Genomic DNA, 12,313 nt, shown 5'->3' with positions numbered 1-12,313 from the left:
ATGGTTAAAACTGTTTTGAAGTAATGTTTACTATTATAATACCGTTGCAACTAGTACTTCTTGCTTCTACTGCTGCAACTGCTATTACTGATGTTACTATTATTGTTAATATCATTATAACCATCACTTTTACTTCTACTTCTACTTTATGTGTTAATATTACTATTAGTTTTATCTATTATATTACTATTGCTACTACTATTATTGCTACTTTCTACTGCTATCAGAACTTCTATTACTGCTATCACCACCATCATCATTATTACTATTATTGTTGTAACACAACAAATATAATTTCATATCTCTGAGTTTTATTTAGATTGAATTGAAATAGTTTATTTTAATTTAACTTCTGAGAAAGTAAATAAATATGTACTAATTTACAGGAGAATTAATATACTAGAAAGCAATTGAATTTAAAATTTATAGTTGAAAGTAAACAAGATTATTGGGCATTCTAGATTGCATTTATGCGTAAGCATAAAGATTGTCACTTTCTTAGTACTAATAAATCCTTTAATTTTTTATTATAGTATGTATAGGTGAACATACGAAAATATTAAGTAAACCTTAGTTTAGAAATTATCGTGCTTCTGATATTAAAATAAAAAAACTGTATACCGCATATATCCTACATATAATTTGATAAAATTGAAAACATATTTGTGATAGCAATGATTCTTTGTAATGAGAAATATTAACTACGATTATAATTGAAAGAGTAAACAATGGTATAACTTCAAAAGCTTAAAAAAATTAAGTAATAGATCAATACATGTTTCTGAAATTTGTATTATTTTAATTAATTGATTTGGTATCTGTCTATGTATAATCTATATCATATTCCTATCAAGTGACGAACGTCTTACATTCTAATGTTCTTCATAGAATGTATAGTTAGAAGAGCGTAGGTAGCATTGCTTCCAATTTTAGGAAGTTTAGATACAGAGTATTCAACAAGATGTCTTAGAAATTTTAAGTACTAGTCCTATGAGCGAAAATGAGATGAAAATCAAGAATGACAAAATTGCATTTAAGATTCCGTTTCCAAATGATGAATTCTTAATTATTGTCAGGAGTATTTAAACGGAGTTTTAAATACAATTTCATCATCCTTATAAGTCTTTATTTTGACATGTAGAACTACTTAAATTTCTGACACTCGTTGTGGAACACTTTGTAAAAAAGCTAAGATTGACTATCTGCGGTTTGAATAGGGAATTTATCATTATAACACCAATACCATCACTAACACTATTACCATGAAGTTCACCACTAACATCACTACTGTTACCGTTCTTACAATTGTGTTTCTTTTGAAACTAATCCTCCCTTTCTTTCCGAGTGATACATCTTACTTATCATGCAAAGAAAGCCAGGCCATAATTCTTCAAGGATATTCTATTATCACTGCAAATTCCGAACATAAAAGAAGAACTAACCGCATGGAAGTAATTAAGGATATATTCGTCTTGTTTCTACGTAATATCGTCATGTGTGGGGAAAACTGCTACTGTTGATGGTTCCAATAGAGCATTACAAGATTTGGACGAAAGTGACTAAAATTTGAAAAAGCTTATCCTTGAAAGATGTCCTTCTCATTGTCAGACTCAGTACAGGTTCAAGTATTTCAATATACGTCTTGTATATAGGTGTTTTGAGCTAAACGTTAGTTATATAAATGTATCAAACTTTTATTTGTCCGTAAAATGTTTGAATATAGAGAATATTTTGATAATTGGAGAAAGAAGTAATAAACATTTATTTATGGATAAATGTACTTTTGTTAAATTTAGTTAATATTTACATTTGTATGTTTTCTTATTATGTATATAAACAAATGTGCAGTTTAATGATTATTATATTTTTCAGAGGATTTAAAGGGTCTTTCTCGTTTCTATATCTTAAAATGAAGTAATCTTTATGTTTTTCCCAAAACTTAAATATCAGTTACGCACTATTCAAAGTTTCAGAGTAGCTGTATTAACATATTAGATAGATGTTTGTTTTATACATTTAAAATAAAAAATCTATGTACATCATTACCTTGAACAAAGGAACAGTTTCACAGTAAAATGAATTCCAATAGCGGAGTGTACTTAGAAGACAAAGACGAATGTCATGCAATAAGTAAAGAGATACAAATTCTAGTTCAAGTAACTCGAAATGCAAATAAGAAATACAATGCTTTTAGAACCATAAGTGCGCATTCTTGTAAATTTTTAAAATAATTGTTTATTATTTCAATATGCGATTGAAATCTATGTCTACTTGACACGTAGAACATTTTTTTAACAAAAACCAAAATTTTTCAATTTTGGCACTTACGCTACTTTCCACAAGAACGCTTCAAATTCTATCATTCAGTTAACAATTATATAAGTCCTCTTGAAAACTATACTTTAGGAGGACAGCGTTCTTTTATAAAATTGTTTGTTTTCAAAAGTGTTAAATCGCGAGAAATTTACTAGTACTGAAACAATATGCTAAAAGTTGCATGAATCGTGCAAATTTTTGCAAGTGGGGGTGTATTAATTCTGTAGTATTCAAAGGGATGTTACTGATATGCATACATAAACTTATTCTTGATAACAGACGAATTACGGTAACAAAAAATGACTCAAAATTGTAATATATCGTAATGTACTATTTGAAAAGAATGTGTAGTCTATGATACAGAGAAAACGATGAAGTTTACAGAGAAAAGGATTGTTGTTTCTTACTGCACAACCAATACAGTAGAACTCTATTTATTCGACATGATGGGGGGCGAGGCTGTTCCAATAACTGAATCTGGCGGATAAGAGGAGTCCACTGAAATCATTAAAAAATTAGCGTGGGAGATTTCGATAGTGTAAAATGTTCCGTGAAATCGTTTATATTTAAATTTGAGTTTATATTTCAATATAAAAACTTTTATGGAACATCTTGTATAGATCTCGCTTCGTCAAATTTCTTTCTGTTCGGAGTCATGAAAGAGTCAAAACTGTATCAGACAACATGATAAACAATTCTTGGTTACTGGAATAAGTTATAAAAAAGCTAGTAGAATAATTGGGCAAGTGTGTATTAGTGTAACAAGAGATTATATCGGAAAATGGATAAATTATAACATTCGTTTGATAAACCATATTAAAACAGTTTGTGTTTTTACTTATTGAATGACCTTCGTAGGCACTATTCGTGTCTCATGGGACACGTACAGTGCGTTTGATACATTTCTCATTTGTAAACTAGAAGTATGACAAAGTAACACATTTGAAAGATGCAATCACAAGAACGAAAATAATCGTTTTCTTTCTCTTTTACAATTAACAATGAAGTTTTCAATACGTTACAATTCGTTACAATAGTTGTAGTTCACTTCTTAAAAATGTGTTTAGTTTATTTATGGAAATTTTAAACTAAATTCCATAAATAAATTTCAGGAAGTTCTGAGTTGTTGTTCAACGAGTAATTTGAAAAATACGATACACAGAACAAAGGCTATCAAGTTTATAAATGTTAATCACACTTATTACTAGTTACAATACATATACGGTTGAATTTTACAATTTTTAAGTAATATCCTTAAGGCTTCAAAAATTTGGAAAATGTAAAAGAAACGAAGAAGATCCTTAAAATTCATCTGGCTTTTGTTATTATCTATTCTAAAAATTAACCCTTTAATGCATGGTTTTCTCGTAACGTTACAAGAAGTGCTTGTAACTGTCACGGGCGTGAGTGTTAAGGGGTTAACATAAACAAAATATATTAAATTGTTTTGTAAAATTAAATTTCTGTTAATGGTTTTATATACCTATATTTCTTGTAATTGAGTTCAACATGAGAAAGTCGACATGCTTTTTTGTTGATATTTGACAACATAACGATAGTGTACTCATTGCTTTATTTCTCTCAAGTGTTTTATGTTTACGTAAAATGTAATTAAAGAGAGAACTTTTACACTTTGTTTTGTTGCATGTTTATATAAAAGTTTTCTGGTATCAAAAGAGTGTTAGAGTGGAATACTAAACTTCGTATTAATAATGTACACTACTTCCTGAAACATGCTTTTTGTTTCGAATAATTTTCTTTCGCCTTGCGAGAAAAAAAAGAACAGGAAACAGAGGAAGAAATAATTAATTGTTGATATGGAATGAATGCGTGTGTCCTGTGTTAACAGATTTTAATATCGTCTGCTTGAAAATTGCACGGCTATGAATGAAGAACATTCCAAGAGAAAAAGACATCTGCAAGCAACAATACTCACAGAGAGATAAAATATTGAAAGAAAAAGAAGTGCGACAGTAGAACCAGGATAGCATCGAAAAATACTAAACTGAGAGAAACGAAGAAAAATATATACATTTATATGTATATATACATATATATGTATACATGTATTTTATATATCTTACTGTTTATTTTTTAATTGAATATACTTTATATATATTTTTTAAATGGATACATACATTATGCATATATTTATATTATTAAATATAATAATATATGTTTTTAGATCGTTAAACTATCATTTTGCATGACGCTTATGACGTATATGTATAATATGTGTGATGTATACGTAATATAGAAGTGTTAGCACACTGATAATACAATTAGAGAAGGGGTGATTATATGAAAAAATGAGTGAAAAATGTAAAATAATATTTTTCGACGCTGGAATTCATTAGATGGCAATGCTTATGTATATATTTAATGGAGTATTTGGTAATAAATTATGTACACGTTGTATGTTCACATTATTTGAAGTGGTAATATGAGTTTTCCGAAAGTGTCGATGAAAACTGATTTTAAAATTGTATAAAATACGCGTACACTTCGTTAGTTCAAAGCTGTGTTTTCGAAAATGAAACCTCATTCAATTGTGGTCTACTTTTTGCACAAACAATTAAGTATTTCGCTTGGAATTGTAGCGACTATTCATTATATGCACGCATGCTTAACGGATAATGTGAATTGAACTTCAATCAAAGATGAAGATTTATGTCCAAAGATATTATTGTACATTTGTGAGTAATTTTTTCTGTCTAAGATCAACCCACTTCGTAGTCTTGTATTACCAGTTCGCTAACACGTCATACAATATAATGTGTAATGTTATGCTGTAGCATGTGCAAGGCTACATGTGTGTCAAATGCTTCATTTTATGTGTTTTTGCTCATGTTGCGTATCTACTAGTTCTTGTCTTTCACCATTATTCGTAACAGTGGCTGAATGTTTTTACATCGTTTATAAAAAATTAATACTTTAAAATAGAATTATTTATATTGCATAACGTAATATACATGTATATGTTTTTTTTGCTGTGTTTGTTTTATTTATTTACTAAATCAGTGGTAATAATTTATTCTTTAAATGTATGGTAACGTTATGTGTTTATCACCGATACTTAACGGTAGGTGTCCACTTTTTGGTTACGCATTAAATGGATACCTTAAGAGTCCCTGGACCGACCTACTCCGATTGAAATAAATGCACGAGCATTTATGTATAGTTACTTAATATTTAATTTTCGAGTAAATTTTCAATTATTGTTGCGCTTTAAGTTTGAATAGCTATTTTCCATGTCACTCTATAAAATATCTGTTTGTTTTATGGGTATGTCGATTGTAATTAAATGAGCTAGTCACAAATACAACACTGGAAGTCATCAAACGAAGAACGTAACCAACATTAACTTTATAAGACAAAATAATGTTTATATATTAGAAATGAATGCACAATGCGGTATTCACGTAAGAAACTTTATGTTTTACCATGTTGCACGCTTTATTATTTTTGTGTACGTTAGAAAGTAATTGATGTTACCCATTATTAGCCTTTCTCATTACTTTGGCAAATGTATACTAACAAGTAATTATTTACGAAGCAATTCTCCTTGCCAATTTCAATGACATGTGAAGAAATGTGTTGAAATATGCCATTAAGTTCAACATCCTGAGTAATTTTGTTCCATACTTATAACTGCCGCTCGACTTTAGTTTTAGAGATATTCGTAAAATTATTTTCAATATTATGTAAAGTATTCTTTTAAGTCTTGAGATACTTCTCCGTTAGATTTGGGTTAGGTTTAGTTTAAATCAGTATTGCCAGATTTTAGGACAAAATATCTTTCAGTTGTGACGTAGTCAAGTAATATACGGTACCCACTCTTCCAATCTATGAGTGGAAGACATTTGGTCCTGGTATCTGGTAATACTATAGTTTAGATTTAGGTTTGTATTCATTTAAAAAAGAAGTTTTACAATTTGGAATGATATTAACTTGTTATGTTGGCTAGCACCATTATGTCTATTTGTTGAAAATGTTAGAACTATTTCATTGACGCTGAATATCGATAGCTAATTGTAATCTATAAAAGAAATTTCATTGATCCGAATAGTGGTGTATATACTCAAAATTTGGAGCATGTTTAGTTGGAAATTAGAACTAATATTGGAATCCATGAATTGAAGAACATTAGGTACAAGCCTTCAGATAATCTCAAAACTATGTCTGGATCCTAGAGCTAAATTGTATCAACTCACATAGAAGATAAGTAGACTTAATACACTCTGGCCTTGGGATCCAGATACATAAAATACACGGAATAACATATTGATATTAAATATATCAAAATGTGGTTTTCGGGTTTATATTGTTCTTTAATTCACTGATTCATTTCATGTTATGGAACTCGTAAACAACATTATGCTGGGTAAGGTAAGTGTCCCAATACGTGGACGCTTGAGATGACAAATGTCCCAGTGAGTAGATAAACTTTTTATGTATTTTTATATCGTCAAGAACTCAGTTCCTGATCAGTTAAAAAGAAGAAGCGTGGTTTTTCTAACGTATTCATGAAAAAATTCACAAATCTAAAAAAATGTATTTATTCATACACATAAATCTACGTGTCATCTTCAATTTGTTATTGAAAAAAGTGCGAAAATAATAATAATTAAATCATAATTTAGTTTTTAAAGTAAAGTATAATATATATAGCAATAGCTGATCACTTAAATTATCTCTCACTACCAGCTATTAAATTTCACGTATAAATGTCAAAAGAGGTAACAAATATTTACTAATTTTTTGAAATAATTTTAATCTAAATAATATCTAAATACTAAACTGATCAGAAATTGGGTTCTGATTAGCAACTAGGTCCTTGGCGGTACCTGCCTCGGCACTTGAATTGTGTCCCAGTAGCTGAATATATTATTTTTGGTTTTTATGAGCTACGTTGGAATTCAAGTTTAAAATTAAATAAAATTGGTGTTGGTATCAAGCACTGGCACATAGTTGACTATTGGGACATTTACCTTATATAACGAAATTTTTGTTTCGTTGGCCATATGAGTGTGGTGCCGTATAACTATACAATATAAAGTTTAATATTGTGTGTAATGACTCCTGGTTTTTAAACCGACCAAAACTGAACCCAAACCCTAAAATTATACAAGATACAGTATTATAAATTCCGTTTCGTATATCTCGGAGACTAAAGCCGAGCGGCAGTTATATGAGAAGCGAAAATTATTCAAAGCATTACCATTGATATCATACCTCAAAGTCACTGAAATCGGTGAAGAAGGCCTCTTTTTTAAATAATTACTGCGTATTATTATATGTGTTGCGTAGAAGATTGATAGAACGATATTTTAATTAATCCACATTTTGCATGAATTCATTTCATTTGCGTTTTGCACTGTATTACATTTACGTGTAAGTTGTTTTGTCCTATCGTGTGTATATGCGAAATACCAAATGTACATCATATTTTTAGGCCATCGCTACATATATCCGTGAAATTATTTACATTTTATCTAGTACCTATTCTTTTACTTGCTTCTTCACATAATCTTTAGTTTCTTTTCGCGTTTGTTCGTTCTTTGCTTGTGTCTTTGGTTTTCCAATGGTATTCTATTATTCTCGTTGTCTTTCATTTTACAGTGTTCCCTTCCCTTTTGTTTTATAATCCTTTACGTCTTTTTTGATTTTTTACATTGTCCGTTTACAAGTTATTTCCTTAAGTTGCGCATACCTGGCGGAATTAAGATCTGAATGTGTCAATAGAGATGCAAAGTTATTCGTTTAAAACATGAGTGAGCTTAATAATTGAAAAGATGAAGAAAATTCAACATGAAACGATAAAAGAAGGGATGAAAAAATTGTACAGTGATGCAACATTTTAAATAGTAAAACGAGATACTTTATCGAATGAGATATTTGATAATTTCATGTTTGACCATTTCTTATTAATCATTTAATATAATCCAAGATACACATATTTATAGCGATATGAAATATGACATAATTGTACAAACAATTATTATGATTATTATAATCTTCAATCACAATGATAGCCCAAGAAACAGATTTAGATCTTAATCCACTGGTAAATGTTCTTAACTGTTTGGCATGATTCACGACATACAAACAATCTTTTTAAGTATTGATCGGTTGCTTTACAGAATCGAGAAAGCGGTGATCGCCCAAGAGGTGGAGGTAGCGGTGGCGACTTTCAAAGATCAGATTCGTCTCCTGGTTCACGACCGAGTTCTGTTCTACCTGATCTTCTAACTTCATCGCCGAGTCAACGGCAAGACAAATCAACAAGTGAGGAGGTTAGATACACTTTCATTTATTCACTTCTATATTTTCATTTATACACTTCAACAAATTTACACATGTTTAATTACATTTAACATATTTAATATCACTTGGATTTCTGGTAATCCTGGTGAGATGATTAGAATATTGGAAAATTATCAATGTGCTTACTCAAGCAAAAGATAATGCAAAGTAAGCATAAATGTGACGTTGTTGAATAGCTATATTTATCCTATTTTCGTCTTAATGATTTTTAATACTTTCTTATATACTTTTATCTTAATACCATCTAAAGTTTGGTTAATGTTGTGTTTATGCTAAAATTAATAGGCAAAGTGAGATTTTTCAAAACATTTTTCAGAGTATTGCTACTTTTTTATACGATTTATTGTAGCCTGAGGTATAAGTTTTGTTTAGATTTTTTTTTATAATTGATACAACTATCTCACAATCGTTCTAATCGATTCCTTTATTTTTTGTTTTGTCATGCATTCTTTTCTTCTTGTAGTTGTAAGAAACATGTTAGAATTATTACTTTCTATTGATATTGCATTTAGTTAGAATATTATTGGTTGCTTTTAAACTTGCGAGGAAAATGTCTAAAGTGGTGTCACTATTTTCAGTAAACTTTCATTACTGAATTTATTACAAAAAAATGGGATTGTGTTACGTAATTTTCTGTTTTAAAAAATAAAATATCCGATTATGTATTGATTATTTTGTTCAGACTTTCAAATTGATATGACAGGCTCAATACCAATATAAAACTGATACGAAGTTGCATCAGAAGGAATATAAAATTAATATAGTAACAGGTTACAGAACCGTAACTAGAATCGATATTGGCTAGAACCTTTTTTCTACTCATAACAATTATAACATCATTTTGATTCTTCACTTCATAACTGGGTTCATAACTGTTTCAGTCAGAACCTTTATATAAGAGATATTAATAGTTATTTGGGGAACATTTCAATCCCTAAATTTGAAGCTATCTTTCGAGGTGACTCCATCTGAGATTGAATCTAAAATGGTATTACTCGATTCGTTGTATACAAAAATAGCTGCACGCTCGTAGGCTAGTGAAATACCTATGGACTTGATTATTGCCCTTTATACTTTTCCGCCCAAATTTGCTTATGTTTCTATACATTATTGGCATATCTGTATTTTTAATGTATTACTATTAATAATTAAATAACGTGACAATACTATAAAAACGGCATTTGTTATACCACTGCCGTTCACACAGTATTATTTCTTTAGATGTTGTATAGCTAAGAAGCAATATGGGTATAATGAGTAGTCATGACGAAAATATTGCTGCTCAAGAGATCATTTTTACTTTTGCGATGGAGAAACAGCAATTAATGTACATATTTCAGATTCTTAGCGCGATGCAGTAACTCGTTGGATACATTTTAAGTATAATGTGAATGATGACAATGATTACATCGTTCTCTCTATGTAAAGGTGAATTTAGACTTTACACTTTAGATCTTCATCGTGGATGATTCATCCACAGTGAGAGGTGTAAAGCTTGTTTTCAGCTGCATTTCATCCAAAATCAACAGTGAACGAAGTACAGCGAGTTTCTACTTTCGATCAATTCAGGGATGCCAGGCAAGCAGAACTTTCTGACGTCACTAGTAACAGAGGGAATAGGACTCATTCCCCTATTTCTACTTTTATTCCCCTATCTACATTATTCGTTCGTAGGGAAGCGGTAATCACAATTTGAAACTTTTCTGAAAGTATCCAGACACAAATGAATAGCTGCAGTTAGCCAATTGGATTTTATTTAAAAACTAGTAAAATTCAAGTATTAAACTGGTGTAAATACTTCAGCCTTCATCTTTCACATTGACTGTGAATGAATCATTTGCAATGCAGATCCAAAATAAAGAAGTGTAAATTCGCCTTTAGTCTTGTCAATCGCTAAAAAGCTGTAGTCGCTGCAGAAATAAGTGCGCGATTTGTATTATTTTTCATTACCAATGTAAACATTTTGTAAATATAATCACTTTAAGAGCTTTCGTTGCGACCCATAATTTTTTTGAAATTTTTGACTTTCATGAGAAGTAGATTATGGTAAGACATAAAATTTGACCTTGACTTTCAAGGTGAAGGACAATTTTTTTAAAACTTTCTCCAGTAGATATTCACCAATTGAGAAGTGTAGAAATCCCTATGTGGAAGTCGTGACATATAATTCTATTTATTTTGATCAGCGAAGCGTATTGATAGAGACATATTACAGTAGCGTTACATTTAATTGCAAAAAGAATATAACAGTTATTTATATTTATATATACCCATACCTATTGCTGTATGAGCTTGTTGATTCCTAATGAGCTACGTAAATGAAAGTCTGCATTTTAAAGAAAAATGCGGACATAAAAGCTAAAAATCGGACTAAGCCTTAGTAATTGCAAGTATCAAATTGCTATTTTATCAATTCTTTGTGGGTTTTTAAATGAAAATTACATCAAATACGATACGATTGAAATGATTTATAGTAGAGTTATAATAAATACAAAGAATAATTTACACAATTTCAAGTCAACTTTGTTAGAAGTGATTCTATTTAAGATAAATGTACCAGTAGCTGACTATGTCCCAGTAGCTGACTATGTCCCAGCATTTGAACACTAACACCATTTTTATTTTAATTCTAAATTTAAATTCTAACGTAAATATTGTAAAAAGACAAAAACTTGTGTCGTGAAATAGTACATTTAGCTGTACTGGAAAGCAATTCAAATATTGGGGCATGCATTTTTAGACTGTCAGCTGACTGGGATATTTGGTATCTTAATCTCCGTATCCATTTGTTGCGTATCATTTAATGATACGGTATGGTAACGGTATATAATTTTATTCTCTATTTTCCTTACGTATGCTAAAGGAAAAAATTATGCACCATTACACCGTATCGTAGCATTGAATAATACGCAACAGTGATACGATACGCGGATGCGTAACAAATAGATACGCAGCTTTAAGCATCCACGTATTAGGATATTTACCTTATACACATAATATTCGGTATTATTTGATTCAGGAGAATTTAATCGAGATTCTATCTACTTAGATTTTTAATCTAAAGATTCTATTCTCGCGACGATACAGTGCGTAATAATTAAGTTGATATTTTATGACATAGTCATAAACTTTCATAAATGCACGTGCCGCTCAACGACGACAGATGCCAGTGCAATTAGCTGAGACATTCAGTATTACGTACTGAAAATCTACAGTTCTCATTAAATCTTTTTTAAACTAATATCGCTAAGTCTCTCTATAAAAACGACAGCAGACATAATTATTCGTTCACATTACTCCATCTGACTGAACTTATAAAATGTCTTCTAGTGACGTCATAGAGTAAAAGAGTGAGTACAGTCGCACTGTATCTGACTGCATTGCATGCGATACACCTACTCTTCTACTTTATGACATCACTAGAAGACATTTTATCTCGGAATCTGGCAATGCTGTGTTCACTTAAGATTTTCTGTAAGTAACAGTGAATGTTTCACCTGGTTGCACCGACCTCATTCAGATCATGTGATACTTAACGAAAACATGAAGTATTTTTCTAATATTAGCATGCCCCCCAGACGACTATATCGGTATTTCAATGTAAATAACTTGGGCTAAAATTCAAACTTAATTTTCTCGAAAACTAAGCACGATTCCAAAAAATTTATTG

At 30.2% G+C, this 12,313-nt stretch overlaps 1 protein-coding gene across 19 annotated transcripts in view; it reads left to right on the top strand.

The window, feature by feature from the left end:
* The window catches only part of Msn (serine/threonine-protein kinase msn), a 79,729-nt gene that overhangs the window by 47,419 nt on the left and 19,997 nt on the right, over window positions 1-12,313 (top strand). For all 19 annotated transcript variants that reach the window (XM_076391582.1, XM_076391596.1, XM_076391583.1 and 16 more), the window contains one exon: window positions 8,460-8,612. In XM_076391582.1, coding sequence (XP_076247697.1) covers window positions 8,460-8,612 — 153 coding nt within the window. The remainder of the gene's footprint in view (window positions 1-8,459; window positions 8,613-12,313) is intronic.

Source organism: Calliopsis andreniformis, unplaced genomic scaffold, assembly GCF_051401765.1.
Source record: "Calliopsis andreniformis isolate RMS-2024a unplaced genomic scaffold, iyCalAndr_principal scaffold0022, whole genome shotgun sequence".
Lineage (NCBI taxonomy): Eukaryota > Metazoa > Arthropoda > Insecta > Hymenoptera > Andrenidae > Calliopsis > Calliopsis andreniformis.
The sequence above is the reverse complement of the archived record's forward strand: the minus strand, read 5'-3'. Positions and strand labels throughout refer to the sequence as shown.